Source organism: Oncorhynchus gorbuscha, linkage group LG03 (genome assembly GCF_021184085.1).
Source record: "Oncorhynchus gorbuscha isolate QuinsamMale2020 ecotype Even-year linkage group LG03, OgorEven_v1.0, whole genome shotgun sequence".
Lineage (NCBI taxonomy): Eukaryota > Metazoa > Chordata > Actinopteri > Salmoniformes > Salmonidae > Oncorhynchus > Oncorhynchus gorbuscha.
The window spans coordinates 46763235-46786077 of NC_060175.1; the positions used below are offsets into that span (position 1 = coordinate 46763235).

General features: G+C 45.2%; 1 protein-coding gene across 3 annotated transcripts; it reads left to right on the top strand.

Annotated features, from left to right (window-relative positions):
• Positions 1-876: 876 nt before the first annotated feature.
• On the top strand, positions 877-22755 carry LOC124031435 (scm-like with four MBT domains protein 1). Of its 3 annotated transcripts, XM_046342665.1 has the most exons (22): positions 896-978; positions 1321-1385; positions 3552-3609; positions 3705-3799; positions 3900-4143; positions 4297-4385; positions 4529-4775; positions 16019-16116; positions 16212-16313; positions 16708-16870; positions 16980-17062; positions 17163-17307; positions 17464-17577; positions 17737-17779; positions 17897-17964; positions 18070-18209; positions 18415-18524; positions 18676-18851; positions 19235-19413; positions 19498-19719; positions 21492-21620; positions 21742-22755. In XM_046342665.1, exons 3-22 carry the CDS (start codon positions 3585-3587, stop codon positions 21880-21882), a joined length of 2613 nt encoding a protein of 870 aa, XP_046198621.1. In that variant the 5' UTR covers positions 896-978; positions 1321-1385; positions 3552-3584; the 3' UTR covers positions 21883-22755. The 3 variants fall into 3 exon arrangements, with proteins under 3 accessions (XP_046198620.1, XP_046198622.1, XP_046198621.1); XM_046342664.1 differs by lacking the exon at positions 1321-1385 and having other exon boundaries at positions 877-978; XM_046342666.1 differs by lacking the exon at positions 1321-1385 and having other exon boundaries at positions 877-978; positions 17181-17307.
• Positions 22756-22843: the final 88 nt, after the last annotated feature.

Genomic DNA, 22843 nt, shown 5'->3' on the forward strand with positions numbered 1-22843 from the left:
TGGTTATCATATCTGCGGCTACTTCTTGTTGGGAAAAAAATATTTAAGAAAGATCAAATCGATTTTGTAAAATTGGAAAGAAATAGGCTAATAAACTATTGTTTTAATGTTCAATCCATTCGTACATGTTCATTCTAGCGAATGGATGGATTATTGTTATGCTACATTTATTGAATTGTAGTTATGCCATTTCCATTCTCAACGACTGTGGGACAGATCAGACATTTTGTTGTTACCAAATTGATTGGTAATTGTGGGGATTAAGCTTTAGCCTATAGAGTCAACAGCCTAGTGGGAACCTGCTTTTAACAAACGGGTCTCTTTATAACGATTTTCAAATCTAGAACACATTGGGTTCGCCATGAAAGCATATTTCTAAAAAACTCTACACCCAAACATTTCATAAACACCTTATCACCGCCCAGCCCCCCAAAAAAAGCTGGGGGCGGGGGGATAATTAATGTGCCGAACAATGGAACAAAATTAAGCAACATCGAGTTATTTTATGCGGTTTCAGTCAAAAGTCGATATCACCTTGACAGTTTTGTGGAGAAAGAAATGCCATTCAACGAAAGTGGCTCGATTATATAGGCCAATGCAATCCATATTCTAGTTCAACGATTAACAAAGTGTTGAATCCATAAGGGAATTTGCCAAACGTAGGCTAAAGGTTCTTTCTCAATCAACGTTAAAGAAGATTAACATTATTAACAGTATTAAACAACGTTAAAGAAAACATTGTTTTCTGTTTCTTTGCATCTGTTAATTCTGGTTTTTGGATATTAGATTTTTATTGTGTTTGAAGGTGGAAGTCATATTTTTATTCTCAACGCCGACAATATCAGCGACTCTGGTTTAGAACGTAGATATAGGCGGCAGAACATGCGCAGTGGCAGTTTGTGCCATATTGGAATGAGGTCGTGAACGACTAGGCGGAAAGAGACGGCATCTAAAACCGACTTGAAAAACTATTTACTGGTAAGAATCAGATTTTGTGACCAAATACTCACATACAATATTTTGTTTATTAAGATCTTAATATGATATAACGTAATTTGGTGCTGTCTGCGTCTTTTTTCCCGTCTCTGAAAAAGATGACTCTGGCTCGGTCGAGTGCAAGCGCCGGTATTGCTTAGTACAGCCTATCGCTCAAGCCATGACGTTTCAGTAACTTGACTTGGTCACAGGCGTTTTTAGCATGTGCCGAATCAGCCGCATTCTACTGCGGTGCCGTTGGCTTCTGAACTGACCTATATGGCATAAACACAGAGAGGCTATGAAATACATGTTCTTTATTGCATTCGGTGTTCTTCTCTTTAGTGCACGTTCCAGTGTGAAAGTTGGATCATCGGCGCTCGTGCGTTCAAATTAATATCCATATTGCGGTAAGCAACCTTCTATCGGAATTCCCACAAATGTTGTTAATGTACTTAATCCATTTATTTAGTTGGATATCGCTCCTATATAATAACGGTTGCACAAGCTTGATGGACGTCTGCGGATGTATTTTATTTTACAAATAGCCTTGCCATTTTTATTTTGTTTTAAATTCAATTGTAGTTGATTGAATATGCCTAACAGATCAGGCCTAAATTATGCTATACACATTGATATTTCCACGTAGGCTACTCTAAGCACTAAACTGCCCATTTCTCTCCAGGTCCAACTTCCCAGTTATGCAACTTGAGTGATCGCGGCAACATTTTTTCAAATGACCTGCGGCATTAAACTGCAACATTGTTTCAATTGATGTGCATCTATAGCCTAAAATGCTACATTGTTTCTTCCACTTGCCAATGAAATAGCAATGCGAAGTGGGGTTTTTTTTGCGCAAATTTTTTATATTTACTTCTGCCATTGGTTAATTAAGTTGGAGCTATTTATGGTCAGGCTTTCCTATGGCCATTTACACGAAAAATCCAGTTCAAATAACAGTTTCAACACTGGGACAACAACAACAGTGGGACAACAACACTGCCCTCTGACGTGCAAGGGGCTCACGAACACCCCACTAACATTAGGCCACTACTTGACATTGGCAACATGCAACCCTGAAATAATACAATCTCTCAAAGAAGAAGTAGCCTATGTAAAGGCAAATTGCTGACAGAAAGGATTCATAAACAAATAGGCTACTATTATTGTAATTGTGTTACACTTGATGAAAATACTCCCAACAGTCTAACTTTATTCTTGACATAACCCCTTGTCGTCAAGACTTCACTTTCATTTAAAGTACATTTCTCAAACCCTTGTGTGTTCAATCAATGCATTTATTTTGCTTGCATTTCCTGCCCAGTGATCACCCAGTGACTAAGAGGACTTGATTCAGTCGGCTGCATGTTAAAAATATGTTTGTTTTTGTGTATGCATTCTAGTTTCTCTTTCAGGGCGGGTCAGTGTATTTCTGCTGGGTCTATCTATTGGTGGAGATAGTCAGACTGACAGGGAGCCTGGTGGTGTGTGTGGATACTGGGCAGGCCTCTTTCAAACCATAGGGGAAGTTGTTATTCATCCTGCTCACTTTGGTGATGAACTGAGAGTTTGTTTAACTGAATTAGCTGTGAATTCCCAGAAATATCAGCATAATAAAATAATCTTTTATCAACCCCCTCATCCTTCCCTTCTCAGCTTCATTCTAACTTGTCTATATCATATTACAATAAACTTTCTGACATTTTCCATCTTTATCAACAACTGTTAGAATACTTTTTTTTGTGATCACCGGGTATATTAGAATACACCTCAACAGTGAGGCTTGGCTGTTTGCAAATGGCTAAATGGCTCTGCTGCTCTTTTTATCCTCCCTAGTGTGAGACGTCAGTATGACCTCCAGCACAATGAGGCCCTTTACACTGCCTGTGTGTGTCAGAAAATTCAGTCGGGCTTGGTTGGATAGCTCTGTGTGTGTACTCTGAGGGCGGCAGGGTCGTGGGTGAAAGGATGGGCTGATCCTGGGTCGCGGTGTCCGTGCGGTGGTCAGAAGGACCCTGTCTGATGGCTGTCTTTACTTTAATAGAGACATCAGACTTGATAAAGACGGGCCTGACAGCCCTGCTGAATGGAGCAGCAGTGACCGAGCAGCTATCTTCTACATCCTATACACAAACCTCTCAGCTATTGTCAATTCCAATGCTCTCTCATGCCCGGTATATAAATGCCATTTCTCTTTTGTGTTCAATTCTTTAATCTGCTTTGTTGTCACAGACTGGCTATAAGCCTACAGCTCAACTTTGGTTCAAAGTTATCGTGTCTTTAAGAGGCCTCACTCATGCTTTTAGAAACTTAGCTAGAAGGCTCATTTTGTATTTTCAAAACCCTTACCTAAATGTTCTCAGTTTCACTTCTCTCACACACACACTAACTAAACTTTGTTTATGCTTTTGTTTGGCAATCCACATCAACTTTCACAAAAATAAATGTAATCACTGGACAAATTATCTCTCTTTCACCAGCTGTACCACTTTTACCAACCACCTACTATTCTTACTTGCTCTCCTGATTTTGGCTGTCAAACACAAATAATAATCCAGCTCTCCTTTCTTCCCCAGAGCTTCTACACTTGGCCTGTGGGAGGAGCTAACATGAGTCACGAGTCATTGGCGTCTGGTGAGTAATTACATGGGACCTCCAGCTTTGTTACTGGTGACGAGGGCTTTCTAACGTAACAAAATGAACTGAACTGGTGTATGTGTGTGTTGCAGATGAGGACTCGAGTCAGCACGTGTCTGACTTTAACTGGGATGAATATCTGGAGGAAAACGGGACCTTGTCTGTGCCCCACCATGCCTTCAAACACGTAAGTACTGAGACCGCTCACAATCCTCTCATAACCACACACAATACTCACACACTCTTGATCCCAAATCCACCTTGCAAGATATTTCAACATCCCCCAGGTGGACCAGGGCTTGCAGACAGGGCTGACTCCAGGTATGAAGCTGGAGGTGTGTGTGCGTTCAGAGCCTGACCAACCCTACTGGGTGGCCACCATCATCACCACCTGTGGCCAGCTGCTCCTCCTGCGCTACGAGGGTTACCACGATGACCGCCGCGCTGACTTCTGGTGTGACATCATGACGGCGGACCTCCACCCCCTGGGCTGGAGCCGGCAGCAGGGCAAGCCCATGAGACCCTCCGAGGGTAAGAGAACTAGGGCTGGGGATGAAACTCAGTTGGACGGGTGTTGTTTTACAAGGGTTATTACAGTAAAATCTCAAATGTTTTTTTTTCTAAAAACATTTCTGAGGTTTCTTTCCATATTCTGTAATCGTGCATCTCCATCGCCCTCCTCAGGTGTGAGAGAGAAGCAGCCAGACTGGGAGGGCATCCTGGAGAAAGCCCTGGCTGAGAAGTGCAGTGCACCTGCCAACCTGCTGGAAGGGGTAAGGGGGTGCTCAGTTATAAACTGGAACAACTGGGAATGTATGACAGATAGGCAAGGGTTTTGAACTCCGTGTGTGTGTGTGTGTGTGTGTGTGTGTGTGTGTGTGTGTGTGTGTGTGTGTGTGTGTGTGTGTGGCCTCAGCGTCGTAAGGACCCAGTGGACCTGATGTCTCCAGGCTGCAGTGTGGAGCTGCAGGACAGTTTTGACCCTGGGGTGGCGTGGGGTGCTGAGGTGGAGGAGAATGTGGGTGGCAGGCTGAGACTACGCCTAGCAGGCACAGAGGGGCTCCCTGAAACACACTCTACCCTCTGGCTCTACTACTTGCACCCCCGCCTCCACCCACCTGGCTGGGCCAAGGAGCATGGCTGCACCCTGAGGCCTCCTTTAGGTAAGCTGATCCTCTTTTCAAAAAGACCTTGGGGAAATTCAGTTTGAACCTTTTCACGTGTGTTCCACAAATCTCTAACGGTCGCCCCAGCGTTTCTTTTATATGTGTGATGTCAGAATGCACTCACTGTTCCAAAATGGGATTGTTACACAACAGGACAGTGAACCACACTGTCCTCAAACCAAGGCACACTGCCTGCTATTTACCTATAGGCTATGTTTTAACTAATCAATTTCAAGTTATTTTCAAACAAGTTTTATTTTCCATCAACAGTTTCAATTGAGGTGTGTTCCGCCTCCTTGTTAATCCCAGATAGCTGTGCCCCATTCTCGAGCCCGGCCAGTAAGGAGTGAAATGACGTAAGCAACCCGAGCTCTCTCTCTAGAGTATGTGTTGGGTTGGAGAGAGAACACAATCTCACACTGCGTGAGAAAGGAGCGGCACTCAGTGGGCTGCCCGGAGTAGCAAGGTGGGTTATTAACCCTAGGTTCTGGAGGCTCGGCAGGCCAGGAAGTAACAGGTGGCACGAGACGTAGACTCTGGAACTGTCCAGAGAGGTCGGAAACCTGAGCGGCCAGGTTCTCCACGGCATGGCGAGCAGCAGACAATTCCTGCTCGTGTCTGCCGAGCATGGCTCCTTGGATCTTGACGGCAGTGTAACGAGCGTCTGAAGTCGCTGGGTCCATTCCTTGGTCGGTTCCTTCTGTCATGCAGGTGATAGAGGACCCAAAAGCGACTTAACAGAAACAGAGTTTATTCAAGTCCAAACAGGGAATAACAGAAATCCTCTAGTCTGTAGAGGGGAATAACAAGAGAAGCGGCCACAGACTGCAGGTCGCTAGTAGACAGAGACACCTGCTCACACGCAGCATCTGATGAAGGCAAAAACACGACAGGACAGGGCGAAACACAATCACAGCTAAAACACGACAGGACAGGGCGAAACGCAATCACAGCATGGTGAATACTAAACAAGGAACCGACGGGACAGGAACGGAACACAAAGGAATAAATAGGGACTCTAATCAGGGGAAAGGATCGGGAACAGGTGTGGGAAGACTAAATGATGATTAGGGGAATAGGAACAGCTGGGAGCAGGAACGGAACGACAGAGAGAAGAGAGAGCGAGAGAGTGGGAGGGGGAGAGAGAGGGATAGAAAGAGGGAAAGAACCCAATAAGACCAGCAGAGGGAAACGAACAGAATGGGGAGCACAGGGACAAGACATGATAATAAATGACAAACATGACAGTACCCCCACTCACCGAGCGCCTCCTGGCGCACTCGAGGAGGAATCCTGGCGGCAACGGAGGAAATCATCGATGAGTGAACGGTCCAGCACGTCCCGAGACGGAACCCAACTCCTCTCCTCAGGACCGTAACCCTCCCAATCCACTAAGTATTGGTGACCCCGTCCCCGAGAACGCATGTCCATGATCTTATGTACCTTGTAAATAGGTGCGCTCTCGACAAGGACGGGAGGGGGGAGGGAAGACGAACGGGGTGCGAAGAAAGGGCTTAACACAGGAGACATGGAAGACAGGATGGACGCGACGAAGATGTCGCGGAAGAAGCAGTCGCACAGCGTGAGGATTGACGACCTGGGAGACACGGAACGGACCAATGAACCGCGGAGTCAACTTACGAGAAGCTGTCGTAAGAGGAAGGTTGCGAGTGGAAAGCCACACTCTCTGGCCGCAACAATACCTTGGACTCTTAATCCTGCGTTTATTGGCGGCTCTCACAGTCTTCCCCGCAGACAAAGGCAGACCGGTAATGAAGTCTAAGGCGATGTGAGACCATGGTCGAGGAGGAATGGGGAGCGGTCTGAGACGACCGGCAGGAGGAGAGTTACCCGACTTAGTCTGCGCGCAGTCCGAACAAGCAGCCACGAAACGGCGCGTGTCACGCTCCTGAGTCGGCCACCAAAAGCGCTGGCGAATAGACGCAAGAGTGCCTCGAACACCGGGATGACCAGCTAACTTGGCAGAGTGAGCCCACTGAAGAACTAAACAGACGGGATAAGGCATCAGGCTTGGTGTTCTTGCTACCCGGACGGTAAGAAATCACAAACTCGAAACGAGCGAAAAACAACGCCCAACGAGCTTGACGGGCATTAAGTCGTTTGGCAGAACGGATGTACTCAAGGTTCTTATGGTCTGTCCAAACGACAAAAGGAACGGTCGCCCCCTCCAACCACTGTCGCCATTCGCCTAGGGCTAAGCGGATGGCGAGCAGTTCACGGTTACCCACATCATAGTTGCGCTCAGATGGCGACAGGCGATGAGAAAAATAAGCGCAAGGATGAACCTTATCGTCAGACTGGAAGCGCTGGGATAGAATGGCTCCCACGCCTACCTCTGAAGCGTCAACCTCGACAATGAATTGTCTAGTGACGTCAGGAGTAACGAGGATAGGAGCGGACGTAAAACGTTCTTTTAGAAGATCAAAAGCTCCCTGGGCGGAACCGGACCACTTAAAACACGTCTTGACAGAAGTAAGAGCTGTGAGAGGGGCAGCAACTTGACCGAAATTACGAATGAAACGCCGATAGAAATTAGCGAAACCTAAAAAGCGCTGCAACTCGACACGTGACCTTGGAACGGGCCAATCACTGACAGCTTGGACCTTAGCGGAATCCATCTGAATGCCTTCAGCGGAAATAACGGAACCGAGAAAAGTAACGGAGGAGACATGAAAAGAGCACTTCTCAGCCTTTACGTAGAGACAATTCTCTAAAAGGCGCTGTAGAACACGTCGAACGTGCTGAACATGAATCTCGAGTGACGGAGAAAAAATCAGGATATCGTCAAGATAGACAAAAACAAAGATGTTCAGCATATCTCTCAGAACATCATTAACTAATGCCTGAAAAACAGCTGGCGCATTGGCGAGACCGAACGGCAGAACCCGGTACTCAAAATGCCCTAACGGAGTGTTAAACGCCGTTTTCCACTCGTCCCCCTCTCTGATGCGCACGAGATGGTAAGCGTTACGAAGGTCCAACTTAGTAAAGCACCTGGCTCCCTGCAGAATCTCGAAGACTGATGACATAAGGGGAAGCGGATAACGATTCTTAACCGTTATGTCATTCAGCCCTCGATAATCCACGCAGGGGCGCAGAGTACCGTCCTTCTTCTTAACAAAAAGAACCCCGCCCCGGCCGGAGAAGAAGAAGGCACTATGGTACCGGCGTCAAGAGACACAGATAAATAATCCTCGAGAGCCTTACGTTCGGGAGCCGACAGAGAGTATAGTCTACCTCGAGGAGGAGTGGTCCCCGGAAGGAGATCAATACTACAATCATACGACCGGTGAGGAGGAAGGGAGTTGGCTCGGGACCGACTGAAGACCGTGCGCAGATCATGATATTCCTCCGGCACTCCTGTCAAATCGCCAGGTTCCTCCTGAGAAGTAGGGACAGAAGAAACGGGAGGGATGGCAGACATTAAACACTTCACATGACAAGAAACGTTCCAGGATAGGATAGAATTACTAGACCAATTAATAGAAGGATTATGACATACTAGCCAGGGATGACCCAAAACAACAGGTGTAAACGGTGAACGGAAAATCAAAAAAGAAATAGTCTCACTGTGGTTACCAGATACTGTGAGAGTTAAAGGTAGTGTCTCAAATTTGATACTGGGAAGATGACTACCATCTAAGGCAAACATGGGCGTAGGCTTGTCTAACGGTCTGAAAGGAATGTTATGTTTCCGAACCCATGCTTCGTCCATGAAACAACCCTCAGCCCCAGAGTCAATCAAGGCACTGCATGTAGCACCCGAACCGGTCCAGCGTAGATGGACCGACATAGTAGTACAAGATCTAGATGAAGAGACCAGAGTAGTAGCGCTCACCAGTAGCCCTCCGCTTACTGATGGGCTCTGGCCTCTTACTGGACATGAATTAACAAAATGTCCAGCAACTCCGCAATAGAGGCACAGGCGGTTGGTGATCCTCCGTTCCCTCTCCTTAGTCGAGATGCGAATCCCTCCCAGCTGCATGGGCTCAGTCTCAAAGCCAGAGGAGGGAGATGGTTGCGATGCGGAGCAGGGAAACACCGTTGATGCGAGCTCTCTTCCACGTGACGAAGATCTACCCGTCGTTCTATGCGGATGGCGAGAGCAATCAAAGAGTCCACATCTGAAGGAACCTCCCGGGAGAGAATCTCATCCTTAACCACAGCGTGGAGTCCCTCCAGAAAACGAGCGAGCAGCGCCGGCTCGTTCCACTCACTAGAGGCAGCAAGAGTGCGAAACTCAATAGAATAATCCGTTATGGACCGTTCACCTTGGCATAAGGAAGCCAGGGCCCTAGAAGCCTCCCTACCAAAAACTGAACGGTCAAAAACCCGAATCATCTCCTCTTTAAAGTTCTGGAACTTGTTAGAGCAATCAGCCCTTGCCTCCCAGATAGCTGTGCCCCATTCTCGAGCCCGGCCAGTAAGGAGTGAAATGACGTAAGCAACCCGAGCTCTCTCTCTAGAGTATGTGTTGGGTTGGAGAGAGAACACAATCTCACACTGCGTGAGAAAGGAGCGGCACTCAGTGGGCTGCCCGGAGTAGCAAGGTGGGTTATTAACCCTAGGTTCTGGAGGCTCGGCAGGCCAGGAAGTAACAGGTGGCACGAGACGTAGACTCTGGAACTGTCCAGAGAGGTCGGAAACCTGAGCGGCCAGGTTCTCCACGGCATGGCGAGCAGCAGACAATTCCTGCTCGTGTCTGCCGAGCATGGCTCCTTGGATCTTGACGGCAGTGTAACGAGCGTCTGAAGTCGCTGGGTCCATTCCTTGGTCGGTTCCTTCTGTCATGCAGGTGATAGAGGACCCAAAAGCGACTTAACAGAAACAGAGTTTATTCAAGTCCAAACAGGGAATAACAGAAATCCTCTAGTCTGTAGAGGGAATAACAAGAGAAGCGGCCACAGACTGCAGGTCGCATAGGCGCAGGCCGTAGTAGACAGAGACACCTGCTCACACGCAGCATCTGATGAAGGCAAAAAACACGACAGGACAGGGCGAAACACAATCACAGCTAAAACACGACAGGACAGGGCGAAACGCAATCACAGCATGGTGAATACTAAACAAGGAACCGACGGGACAGGAACGGAACACAAAGGAATAAATAGGGACTCTAATCAGGGGAAAGGATCGGGAACAGGTGTGGGAAGACTAAATGATGATTAGGGGAATAGGAACAGCTGGGAGCAGGAACGGAACGACAGAGAGAAGAGAGAGCGAGAGAGTGAGAGGGGGAGGGGGAGAGAGAGGGATAGAAAGAGGGAAAGAACCCAATAAGACCAGCAGAGGGAAACGAACAGAATGGGGAGCACAGGGACAAGACATGATAATAAATGACAAACATGACATTATTGAGCTGGACAAACTTCTCTCTTCGAGGAGATCCCAAACACTTCCCAAGTGTTTCCCCAGATCAAATATGCAGACATTTGCATATCTCTAGTCAGAGCACAAACTTCTTTCCCCTGGCATATTATCCAGCTGGCGCCCACATCGCCTTAATATTAGTTTTCCTTACTAATAAAAACTTTGGACGTGTGCGTTCCTATCAAAGTAAGTGCCTTATTACGTTATCATTATAGTTTCTTTATTGTGATGTCATTTCTACTGTAACACACCGTACATACAGTTGGAAGTTTACATAGTCGTGACAAAGTTTTGGAAATGACACAAATATAAATTTTCAAAGTCTGCTGCCTCAGTTTGTATGATTGCAATTTACATGTACTCCAGAATGTTATGAAGAGTGATCAGATGAATTGAAATTAATTGAAAAGTCCCTCTTTGCCATGCAAATGAACTGAATCCCAAAAAACTTTTCTACTGCATTTCAGCCCTGCCACAAATGGACCAGCTGACATCATATCAGTGATTCTCTCGTTAACACAGGTGTGAGTGTTGACGAGGACCAGGCTGGAGATCACTCTGTCATGCTGATTGAGTTTGAATAACAGACTGGAAGCTTCAAACGAGGGTGGTGCTTGGAATCATTGTTATTCCTCTGTCAACCATGGTTACCATGAGGTAACCAGAGGCAGGTGGACAAACAATAACACATGTGCCGTCATCATTGCTTTGCACAAAAAAGGGCTTCACAGGCAAGGATATTGCTGCCAGTAAGATTGCACCTAAATCAACCATTTATCGGATCATCAAGAACTTCAAGGAGAGCGGTTCAATTGTTGTGAAGAAGGCTTCAGGGCGCCCAAGAAAGTCCAGCAAGCTCCAGGACCGTCTCCTAAAGTTGATTCAGCTGCTGGATCAGGGCACCCACCAGTACAGAGCTTGCTCAGGAATGGCAGCAGGCAGGTGTGAGTGAGTGAGGCGAAAACCTTTTTGGAGGATGGCCTGGTGTCAAGAAGGGCAGCAAAGAAGCCACTTCTCTCCAGGAAAAACATCAGGGACAGACTGATATTCTGCAAAAGGTACAGGGATTGGATTGCTGTAAAGTCATTTTCTCTGATGAATCCCCTTTCCGATTGTTTGGGGCATCCGGAAAAAAGCTTGTCCGGAGAAGACGAAGTGATCGCTACCATCAGTCCTGTGTCGTGCCAACAGTAAAGCATCCTGAGACCATTCATGTGTGGGATTGCTTCTCAGCCAAGGGAGTGGGCTCACTCACAATTTTGCCTAACAACACAGCCATGAATAAAGAATGGTACCAACACATCCTCCGAGAGCAACTTCTACCAACCATCCAGGAACAGTTTGGTGATGAACAATGCCTTTTCCAGCATGATGGAGCACCTTGCCATAAGGCAAAAGTGATAACTAAGTGGCTCGGGGAACAAAACATCAATATTTTGGGTCCATGGCCACTGAACTCCCCAGACCTTAATCCCATTGAGTACTTGTGGTCAATTCTCAAGAGGCAGGTGGACAAACAATAACCCACAAATTCTGACAAACTCCAACTGCAAGAATGGACTGCCAATCAGGCAGGATGCCAGGGTGAATTGCAGAGGTCTTGAAAAAGAAGGGTCAACATTGCAAATATTGACTCTTTGCATCAACTTCATGTAATTGTCAATAAAAGCCTTTGACACTTATGAAATTCTTGTAATTATACTTCAGTATTCCAAAGTAACGTCTGACAAAATATCTAAAGACACTGAAGCAGCAAACTTTGTGAAAATTAATATTTGTGTCATTCTCAAAACTTTTGGCCACGACTGTACACCTTAGCCAAATGCATTTAAACTAAGTTTTTCACAATTCCTGACATTTAATCCTAATAAAAATTCCCTTTCTTAGGTCAGTAAGGATCACCACTTTATTTTAAGAATGTGAAATGTCAGAATAATAGTAGAGAGAGTGATTTATTTCATCACATTCCCAGTGGGTCAGAAGATTACATACTCAATTAGTATTTGGTAGCATTGCCTTTAAATTAACTTGGGTCAAATGTTTTGGGTAGCCTTCCACAAACCACTATAAGTTGGGTGAATTTTGGCCCATTCCTCCTGACAGAGCTGGTGTAACTGAGTCAGGTTTGTAGGCCTCCTTGCTCGTACAGGCTTTTTCAGTTCTGCCCACAACTTTTCTATAGGATTGAGGTCAGGACTTTGTGATGGCCACTCCAATACATTGACTTTGTTGTCCTTAAGCCATTTTGCCACAACTTTGGAAGTATGCTTGGGGTCTTTGTCTGTTTGGGTCAAATGTTTTGGGTAGCCTTCCACAAACCACTATAAGTTGGGTGAATTTTGGCCCATTCCTCCTGACAGAGCTGGTGTAACTGAGTCAGGTTTGTAGGCCTCCTTGCTCGTACAGGCTTTTTCAGTTCTGCCCACAACTTTTCTATAGGATTGAGGTCAGGACTTTGTGATGGCCACTCCAATACATTGACTTTGTTGTCCTTAAGCCATTTTGCCACAACTTTGGAAGTATGCTTGGGGTCTTTGTCTGTTTGGAAGACCCATTTGCGACCAAGCTTTAACTTCCTGACTGATATCTTGAGATGTTGCTTCAATATATCCACAGAATTTTCCTACCTCATGATGCCATCTATTTTGTGAAGTGCACCAGTCCCTCTTTCAGCAAAGCACTCCCACAACATGATGCTGCCACCCCTGTGCTTCACGGTTGGGATGGTGTGCTTCACGGTTGGGATGGTGTTCTTCAGCTCCCAAACCTCCCCCTTTTTGCTCCAATCATAACGATGGTCATTATGGCCATATTTTTGTTTCATCAGACCAGAGGACATTTCTCCAAAAAGTACGATCTTTGTCCCCATGTGCAGTTGCAAACCGTAGTCTGGCTTTATAGCGTTTTTGAGAAGTGGCTTCTTCGTTGCTGAGCGGCCTTTCAGGTCATGTCGATATAGGAATAGTTTTACTGTTGATATAGATACTTTTGTACCTGTTTCCTCCAGTATCTACACAAGGTCCTTTGCTGTTGTTCTGGGATTGATTTGCACTTTTTGCAAAGTATCTCTTGGAGACAGAACGTGTCTCCTTCCTGAGCGGTATGACGGCTGCGTGGTCCCATGTTGTTTATACTTGCATATTATTGTTTGTACAGATGAACGTGGTTCCTTCAGGCATTTGGAAATTGGTCCCAAGGATGAACCAGACTTGTGGAGGTCTCCAATTCTTTTTCTGAGGCTTTGGCTGATTTCTTTTTGATTCAAATGATGTCAATTAGCCTATCAGAAGCTTCTAAAGCCATGACATAATTTTCTGGAAATTTCCAAGCTGTTTAAAGGCACAGTCAACTTAGTGTATGTAAACTTCTAATCCACTGGAATTGTGATACAGTGAATTATAAGTTAAGTAAATATGTCTGTTAACAATTTTCGGAAAAAGTACTTGTGTCATGCACAAAGTAGATGTCCTAACCGACTTGCCAAAACTATAGTTTGTTCACAAGAAATGTGTGGAGTGGTGGAAAAACAAGTTTTAATGACTCCATCCTAATTGTATGCAAACTTTCGACTTCAACTGTATGTATGGAGCATAATATATTTACTGTTTTATTCACATTTTCAAGTACTTTTGACAAATCATGCATTCCGGTTCTTGCATAGATTATAATGGACACATATACACAATATTTATAAAATCATATGGACACCCCTTCAAGTAAGTGTATTTGGCTATTGCAAACACACCCGTTGCTGACAGATGTACCAAATCGAGCATATAGCCATGCATCTCCATACACAAACATTGGCAGTAGAATGACCTTCCTAAAGAGCTCATTGACTTTCAACATGGCAACGTCATAAGATGACACCTTTCTAACAAATCACTTTGTCAAATTGTTGCCCCGGTCAACTGTAAGTCCTGTTATTGTGAAGTGGAAACGTCTAGGAGCAACAACAGCAGAGAACGGGACCACCGAGTGCTGAAGCGCGTAGTGCGAAAAAATAGTCTGTCGTTCGTCAGGAGCTTCATTAAATGGGTTTCCGTGGCCAAGCCTAAGCTCACCTTGCGTAATGCCAAGTGTTGGCTGGAGTGGTGTAAAGCTCGTAGCCATTGGCGTCTGGAGCAGTGGAAACACATTCTCTGGAGTGATGAATCTCACTTCACCATCTGTCAGTCCGACGGATGAATCTGGGTTTGGCAGATGCCGAGAACGCTACCTGCCCTTAATGCATAGTGCCAACTGTAAAATGTGGTGGAGGAGGAATAATGGTCTGGGGCTATTTTTCGTGGTTTGGGCTAGGCACCTTAGTTCCAGTGAAGGGAAGTCTTAACGCTACAGCATACAATGACATTCTAGACGATTCTGTGCTTCCAACTTTGTGGCAACAGTTTGAGGAAGGCCATTTCTTGTTTCAGAATGGCAATGTGAGGTCCATACAGAAATGGTTTATTGAGATGATAGGTGTGGAAGAACTTGACTGGCTGCACAGGGCCCTGACCTCAACCCCATCGAACACCTTTGGGATGAATTGGAACGCCGACTGCGAGCCAAGCCTTATTGCCCAACATCTGTGTTCGACCTCACTAATGCTCTTGTGGCTGAATGGAAGCAAGTCCCCGCAGCAATGTTCCAACATCTAATGGAAAGCCTTCCCAGAAGAGTAGAGGCTGCAAAGGGGGGACCAATTCCATATTAATGCCCATGATTTTGGAATGAGATGTTCGATGAGCAGGTGTCCGCTTACTTTTGGTCATGTAGTGTATGGTGTGTAAAATACTTTTTGGAAAGTTGTACTGATTATGATGAGTGAATGCCAGCTATGTGTGGCGCCATGTTTGTTGACATCATATAAAGCTTTCTGGTTGTCACGTAATTATCTGACCAAAGATGTTATAACAAAACAAGGTAAAGGGATGGTTCACTCAACTGAATTCGATTGTAACTATCGTTACTCCAGGTTGCTACCTTTACCTTTTTAATTTAGCGTATAATCGTCTCCTGTTTTTGCCCCCCGTATATTGATAAATCCTGCATCATAATCCCCCACAAATTAAATTAACCCCCAGCCACTTGCATGAACACAGAAATTGGCTTATCGAACAGCACATGAATAGAACACACAAATGAGTTATAAGAAAAGCACAAACATTAAAATTCCCATTACACATCCTAAAATGGTTTTAACTAAATCTGGCAACCCTGTTTAGCTTTCACACTATAGTTAGGTTAGGCAGGAGGCTTTTATTTGGTGGTGGTGATCTGGGAGTTGATAACATTTGATTTGTCAAACACTGTAAATGACTTGTCAAGTCATGTACTCCGGTTCTTGCAAACGCTGTAACAAGTACATCGAAGATTTGGAATATGCTGAAAAGTGGCCAAACAAAGTTAATGTTTTTTTAGACAATGGACGCAGCCATCTTTGACTTTGACTTAGTTTATTTGTGTCTTTATAGTGAGTGTCATTCTGGGATTAGGGAGTTTTCACTTGTCAAGCATAAACAAACATGGCTGCCATCATAAAGAATTTACCTGCTGTTAGCTTAGCTGACATGCATGTCTTTTCTAAACAATATTACATTTCTCCCTTGTGCTCACCAGAGATGTGGTACATTGCAAACAAGTCTAGCAGTTAGGTTGCTGTTTAGACATGTTGGTTGCATCCTGCGTTCTGTTGCTACTTGCTATTTGCGATGGTAAGCTGCGGGGACCACTCAACAATGATCACAAATATGTGATCTTATGCATCAAAGGGCTAGGATGACAAACATAATTTATGAATAAATCGGGGGTTGCGGTTTTTACTGTTCAACGTGATAATTTGTGTGTGTGCTTGCTTGTTTCAGCCCTGGTCGCCCTGCACACAGAAGAGAAGTGGGAGGAGGTCAGACAGAGGATGATTGATCAGCCTCATGATGAAGCCCTCTCTGAGGAGTTCTATAAGGTGATGGCACTACCAAGCATTATTTACTAACATTACAAGGCTCTGTGCAATATTAATATAATAAGCCATCACTGTGTGGTGTGTGCGTGCATCAGGACCGGCCTGTCATCGCTGCCCACTCCTTCACTGAGGGGATGAAACTGGAGGCCGTTGACCCTGCATCCCCGTTCTGCATCAGTCCTGCCACCGTTACCAAGGTAACAACCTCTTTACTGTCCCCCTCTCACCTCAGGCTCCTGGATTTGTCTGAATGCGTCCTTCCCAGGCCAAAATGAATGACTGGGTTGGATGATGGCAGTACAGTGATGAAGGTACTCCACCCAACAGTTTCCACCATATCGTTGCTGCCTATTCAGTCCACTCAGATCAGTGTTCACCTCAGGGCTAGGAGAGTAAAGATGAATCCTGACATAGTACCCATATAAACTCTGGGAGTCTATCCACTCCATGCGGAAGTGGGTAGTCAGTGAGATACAGTATGGTTGTGTATGAGGCTAGCTTTGGGTGTGATATGGTCATGGAGGAAGGGTAGGGTAACTACTGCATAGAGCCAACATGAGTATGATATCATAACCTACCTCTTCTCTTCAGGTGTTCAGTGACCAGTACTTCCTGGTAAAGATAGACAATCTCTGTGGTGATGATTTGGTGTCAGAAGGCAGTGGGAAGTCCTTCCTGTGTCACAGGGACAGTCCTGGGATCTTTCCCGCCCAGTGGAGCCTGAAGAACGGTCTCCCGCTCAGCCCCCCTCCAGGTGGGGAAACACTAGTAACATTTACAGAACTACTTTTAAAACTGTGCTCAACTTTTTTTTTTTAAACATTAAGCTAATTGTATTGTGTTCTCTCTCTCCGGTTGTGTAGGGTACCAGGGGCAGGACTTTGACTGGGCAGACTACCTGAAACAGAGTGAGGCCGAGGCAGCACCACAACACTGTTTCCCCACAGTGAGTCATGCGCTGTCTGACAAACGGCCTCCTAGAATGTTATAACATGAGTGTATAGCATGGATGAACGGGGGCAATGAATAATCTCTCTCTCCTGAAGTCTCTCTGTCTGTCTCAGGAACAGTCTGACCACAGCTTTAAAGAGGCCATGAAACTGGAAGCGGTCAACCCACTCTCACCTGAGCACATTCATGTGGCATCAGTAATCAAGGTTAAAGGGCAACATATCTGGCTTGGCCTGGAAGGTGAGAACCCGTAGCTACGCCTCATATCTGGGCCCTGCGTTTTTAAAGCTTAGTTTTTTTAGACCATTTAAGTGTGAGCTTGTTCACAATGATGGTATTGATATTAGATCATTAATAAATTGTGTGATTAAATCATTTGTGTCCCTGTGTGTCCAGGGCTGAAACAGGCTATGCCAGAGCTCATAGCTCATGTGGACTCGTTGGACATCTTTCCTGTCAGCTGGTGTGAGACCAACGGTTACCCTTTGCTGTACCCCATCAAGCCCGAAGGTGGGCGTCCCAAAATAGGATCCCTCTGTGTTCCTCTCTCTCATCTGAAGGGGTGCCATGCCACAATATGCATGGAATTGTTAATATTGCAGTCACAATATTTGACAGTACTGTGTATAGTTTCAGTAGTTTTCATGTTGATTATACATTGTCTTACAGTTGAGAAGCAGAGGAGGATTGCTGTGGTGCAGCCTGAGAAACAGTAAGTAGGCCTATGGGAAAGGACAGACTCTTATCATTGGCTGTTTGTCCACTTTTGATTGGTTAATATTCCAGTCCCGTGCACTTTGACCACTAACCTGTATCTTTGTCCCTAAAGCCGAGCTCCACCCAAATCCGCAACACCTGATGCACTCAAGCAGCAGATGACCAGCCAATCAGAGACTGGTGAGTGTTCTCTTTCTCATCTAGACATCCCAGACAAATACATTAGGATTGTTTCTGAGGTGAGGCACAGCTATTACATTGTGTGTGTGATGTTTTTTTGTACAGGACAGGGGAACGGGAAGTACTGCTGTCCTAAGATCTACTTCAACCACCGCTGCTTTTCTGGCCCCTACCTGAACAAGGGTCGCATCGCTGAGCTGCCCCAGTGTGTCGGCCCTGGCAACTGTGTCCTGGTGCTCAAAGAGGTGAGGAGCACCCGAGTGGGATCGGAAAACCATACTACACAATATAACTATATTGCAATATACTCAAAAGTAAACTACTCAATTATTTTAGAAACCGGTTAGAAATAGAGCAGAATTGTACTATCCCTGAAGATCACTTCCCACTTTGAATAGTATCTATGCTAATCCGTTCACGTCTCTCTCCGTCTCCCTGTGTCGTGTCCAGGTGTTGACTCTGCTGATCAACTCTGCCTATAAGCCCAGCCGGGTGCTCAGGGAGCTGCAGCTGGACCAAGAGAACCGCTGGCACGGCCATGGAGAGACGCTCAAAGCCAAGTGAGGAATGCATTCTCTGTCATTAACATCATTCCGTTTGTAACTTTTCTGCTTTTCTATTTGTGCTTGAGTTGATTTTATTAAAGTGTGTACTGGACCTGGCTAAGCAGTCCTAGCGTTGCAAACCTGAGGATCTATTTTTGTCCGGCAGGTACAAGGGAAAGAGTTACCGGGCTACGGTGGAGATAGTGCGTACAACAGACTGCGTGGCTGAGTTTTGTAGAAAGACCTGCATGAAGCTGGAGTGTTGCCCAAACCTGTTTGGACCTCGCATGGTTCTGGAGCGCTGCTCAGAGAACTGTTCTGTGCTCACCAAGACCAAATACAGTACGTGTCACCGGTGTTTGACTTGAACTGTAATAGGTGCCGGTACTCATTTTGGGTGCTTTTACTGTTTATATTTAGATGCAGACACTCCACAATACTTTTGACTTACTATTCTATAAGAGGGACATGAGCTCAAGCTGTAGAACATTTGACGTGCCGTACTCTGGTGAGCCCCTGCCCTAATCAGTCACTCTAGATCTAATGCATATCTGTGAAAACGGGTATTAAAATAGCTGGTGTTATTGAGATCAAGCTGATATGCAGGGGGGAAATCTAAGGGAACCCGTGTCTGTTTTTATGTGTATAAAAAATATTGATTGTAAAGTATTGGATTCATAATGCTCAGGAGGACAAAGATTGTAATATTGATTTTTTTTCTACAGCTTATTACTATGGTAAGAAGAAGAGTAGGCGAGTGGGCCGCCCACCAGGGGGGCACTCTAACCTGGAAGGGGGGGTGAAGAGGAGAGGTAGGAGGAGGAAGAGGAGGAAGCAACTCTTCGTCCATAAGAAGAGACGCTCCTCAGCTTCACTGGACAACACACCTGCCGGTTCACCACAGGTAACACACACACATATACATATACATACATATCTCTATATATCCAGACATCTTTAAACTGAACCATCCCTTTCTCTAACCCAGGGGAGTGGAGAGGAGGAGGATCTGGATGATGAGGACTCTCTGAGTGACGATACTGGCTCTGAACTCCAGGATGATCAGGACGATTCAGAATATTCCATTGGGAAGTCACAGCCACCCACCCCGTCCCCTTCTCCTCCTGCAACGCCCCGGCCAACCCGAAAGCGCAGGAAACCTCACTCCCCATCCTACTCTGATGATGAGAACCTCCCACCTTCACCAAAGGTAAAAACTACTGTGCCTTGACTTGTTGTTTGTTTACTGTTAATACAGTGGCTTGCTAAAGTATTCACCCCCCTAGGTAGGCATTTTTCCTATTTTATTTCCTTACTACCTGGAATTAAAATTACTTTTTGGGGGGTTTGTATCATTTGTTTTACACAACATGCCTACCACTTTGAAGATCAAAAAAATAATAGTGAAACGAACAAGAAATAAAATGTATAAAACTTCACCCCCCCCCAAAGTCAATACTTTGTAGAGCCACCTTTTTGCAGCAATTACAGCTGCAAGTCTCTTGGGGTATGTCTCTAATTGTTTGGCACATCTAGCCACTGGGATTTTTGCCCATCCTTTAAGGCAAAACTACTCCAGCTCCAAGTTGGATGGGTTCCGCTGGTGAACAGCAATCTTTAAGTCAAACCACAGATTCTCAATTGGATTGAGGTCTGGGCTTTGACTAGGCAATTCCAAGACATTTAAATGTTTCCCCTTAAACCACTTGAGTGTTGCTTTAGCAGTATGCTTAGAGTCATTGTCCTGCTGGAAGGTGAACCTCCATCCCAGTCTCAAATCTCTGGAAGACTGAAACAGGTTTCCCTCAAGGATTTCCCTGTATTTAGTGCCATCCATCATTCCTTCAATTCTGACCAGTTTCCCAGTCCCTGCTGATGGAAAATGATCCCCACAGCATGATGCTGCCATGACCATCACTGTGGGGATGGTGTTCTCTCGGGGTGATGAGGTGTTGGGTTTGCGCCATTTTAGTCTCATCTGGCCAGAGTACTTTCCATATGTTTGGGGAGTCTCCCACATGCCTTTTGGCAAACACCAAACATGTTTGCTTATTCTTTTCTTTAATCAATGGCTTTTTTCTGGCCACTCTTCCGTAAAGCCCAGCTCTGTGGAATGCACGGCTTAAAGTATTCCTATGGACAGATACTCCAATCTCCGCTGTGGAGCTTTGCAGCTCCTTCGGGGTTATTTCTGGTATTGTATTTGCCTTTCTGATTAATGCCCTCCTTGCCTGGTCTGTGAGTTTTGGTGGGCGGCCCTCTCTTGGCAGGTTTGTTAGTAATGGATTTAATGGTGCTCCGTGGGATGTTCAAAGTTTCTGATATTAAAAAAAAAAACCAACCCTGATCTGTACTTCTCCACAACTTTGTCCCTGACCTGTTTGGAGAGCTCCTTGGTCTTCGTGGTGCCACTTGCTTGGTGGTGCCACTTGCTTGGTGGTGCCACTTGCTTGGTGGTGCCACTTGCTTGGTGGTGCCACTTGCTTGGTGGTGCCACTTGCTTGGTGGTGCCACTTGCTTGGTGGTGCCACTTGCTTGGTGGTGCCACTTGCTTGGTGGGGTTGCAGACTCTGAGGCCTTTCAGAACAGGTGTATATATATACTTGGATCATGTGACACTTAGATTGCACACAGGTGGACTTTATTAACTAATTGTGACTTCTGACGGTAATTGGTTGCACCAGATCTTATTTAGGGGCTTCATAGTAAAGGGGGTGAATACATATACACACACCACTTTTCTGTTTTTTTATTATTTTCAAACATGTTATTTTTTCACTATTTTGTGAAATCCAAATAAATAAAAAAACATTTAAATTACATGTTTTAATGCAACAAAATATGAAAAACACCAAGGGGGATGAACACTTTTGCAAGGCACTGTATATACAGTACGTTGTATTGTCCAGACTTTATTGTCCCTTTTCATGTTAAAAAAAACATAATTAACTGCATCTTTGTGTCTTGCATGTTGCTTTGCAGCGCTCAAGAAGTGAGGCTCCCCAGAAGCTGTGTTTGGACACCAGTCCCCTGGAGTGGAGTGTGACTGATGTGGTGCATTTCATCAGGACCACCGACTGTGCTCCTCTGGCTCGTATTTTCCTGGATCAGGTAATAATTACACACACAGACACACACACGATAAGTATCTTTACTGTATAACTGTGTGTACACTGTGGCCTACATCCATGACCATTGTTGTCTTACCCCATGACCGTGCTTGTGTTTTCAGGAGATTGATGGACAGGCTCTGCTCCTTCTCAACCTGCCCACGGTGCAGGAGTGTATGGACCTGAAACTGGGACCAGCCATAAAGCTGTGTCACCATATCGAAAGGGTCAAACTGGCATTCTACCAGCAATTTGCTACGTAGCTGAGGGTTCTAAAATAAGAGAAACTTTACATAGTCAGTAACCTGAAATGATTCCATAACTGATCTACCACTGGACATCCTTTGGACTCTGCACCCAGGCCCAGCACAACAGCAGCAGCAGTCAGGCATGGATATCAGATGATTCAAGACTTGCATTGTTTCTTTGCAATTTCTACTGTATGGTCAGAGGGGTTTACCCCGCTTTATTCTCGGCAAAGACATCTCACATGGATATTCATATTCAGGTTTGTCACCCACCGTCTCAAAATGACTCCTGGTTTCATTTGAGCAACATGCAAGCATGGACAATGCAAGGTTCTAAGCACAAAAGACAAATAAACCACTGTACTATATTGTGGTATGCAAAGTGTATCTAACAGGGTGTATTTGTGTATAGTGTACATATTTAAAAGCTATTCTAGTACAACAGGGTGATGAATGGTTATAGCTTGATTTTCTACAAAACATATTTGCTTTGAAAGTATTTGTGAAGGCCTTCATTCAAAACAGCCTTTTTGTTTTCTCTGAAAATGATTTGAATCATATTGAAGACGTTAGGGCCTGTGGTAAAAGCATTTAGGATTGAGGTGTTTTTGGAGCAGAAATCAGATACATTTTATAGTTTTACCTTTTTCCTACAACCCTCGGTAGATTACTGGGTATTGTGTGGTATTTTATTTTCGTTAGCCAACTAACTCTTTGCTGTGTTTTTAGTTTCTCTCGTTTACCCGGCTCTGCCACTGAGATCAAATATATTTTACAGGAGATACAATTTATTAATTTGACTGTATATGTTTGTGGAATATGATATTTAAGAGAATATGGAATAAAAGCCTGAATCTCTTCCCCATGAGATTCACGGTCTTTCCTACACTTCCCATGATGCCGTTATTTGTGTCTCGTCGAGCACGTGAACCTTCACGTCTTGTCAACATGAGTGGGCAGTCTGAACAGACTCCGA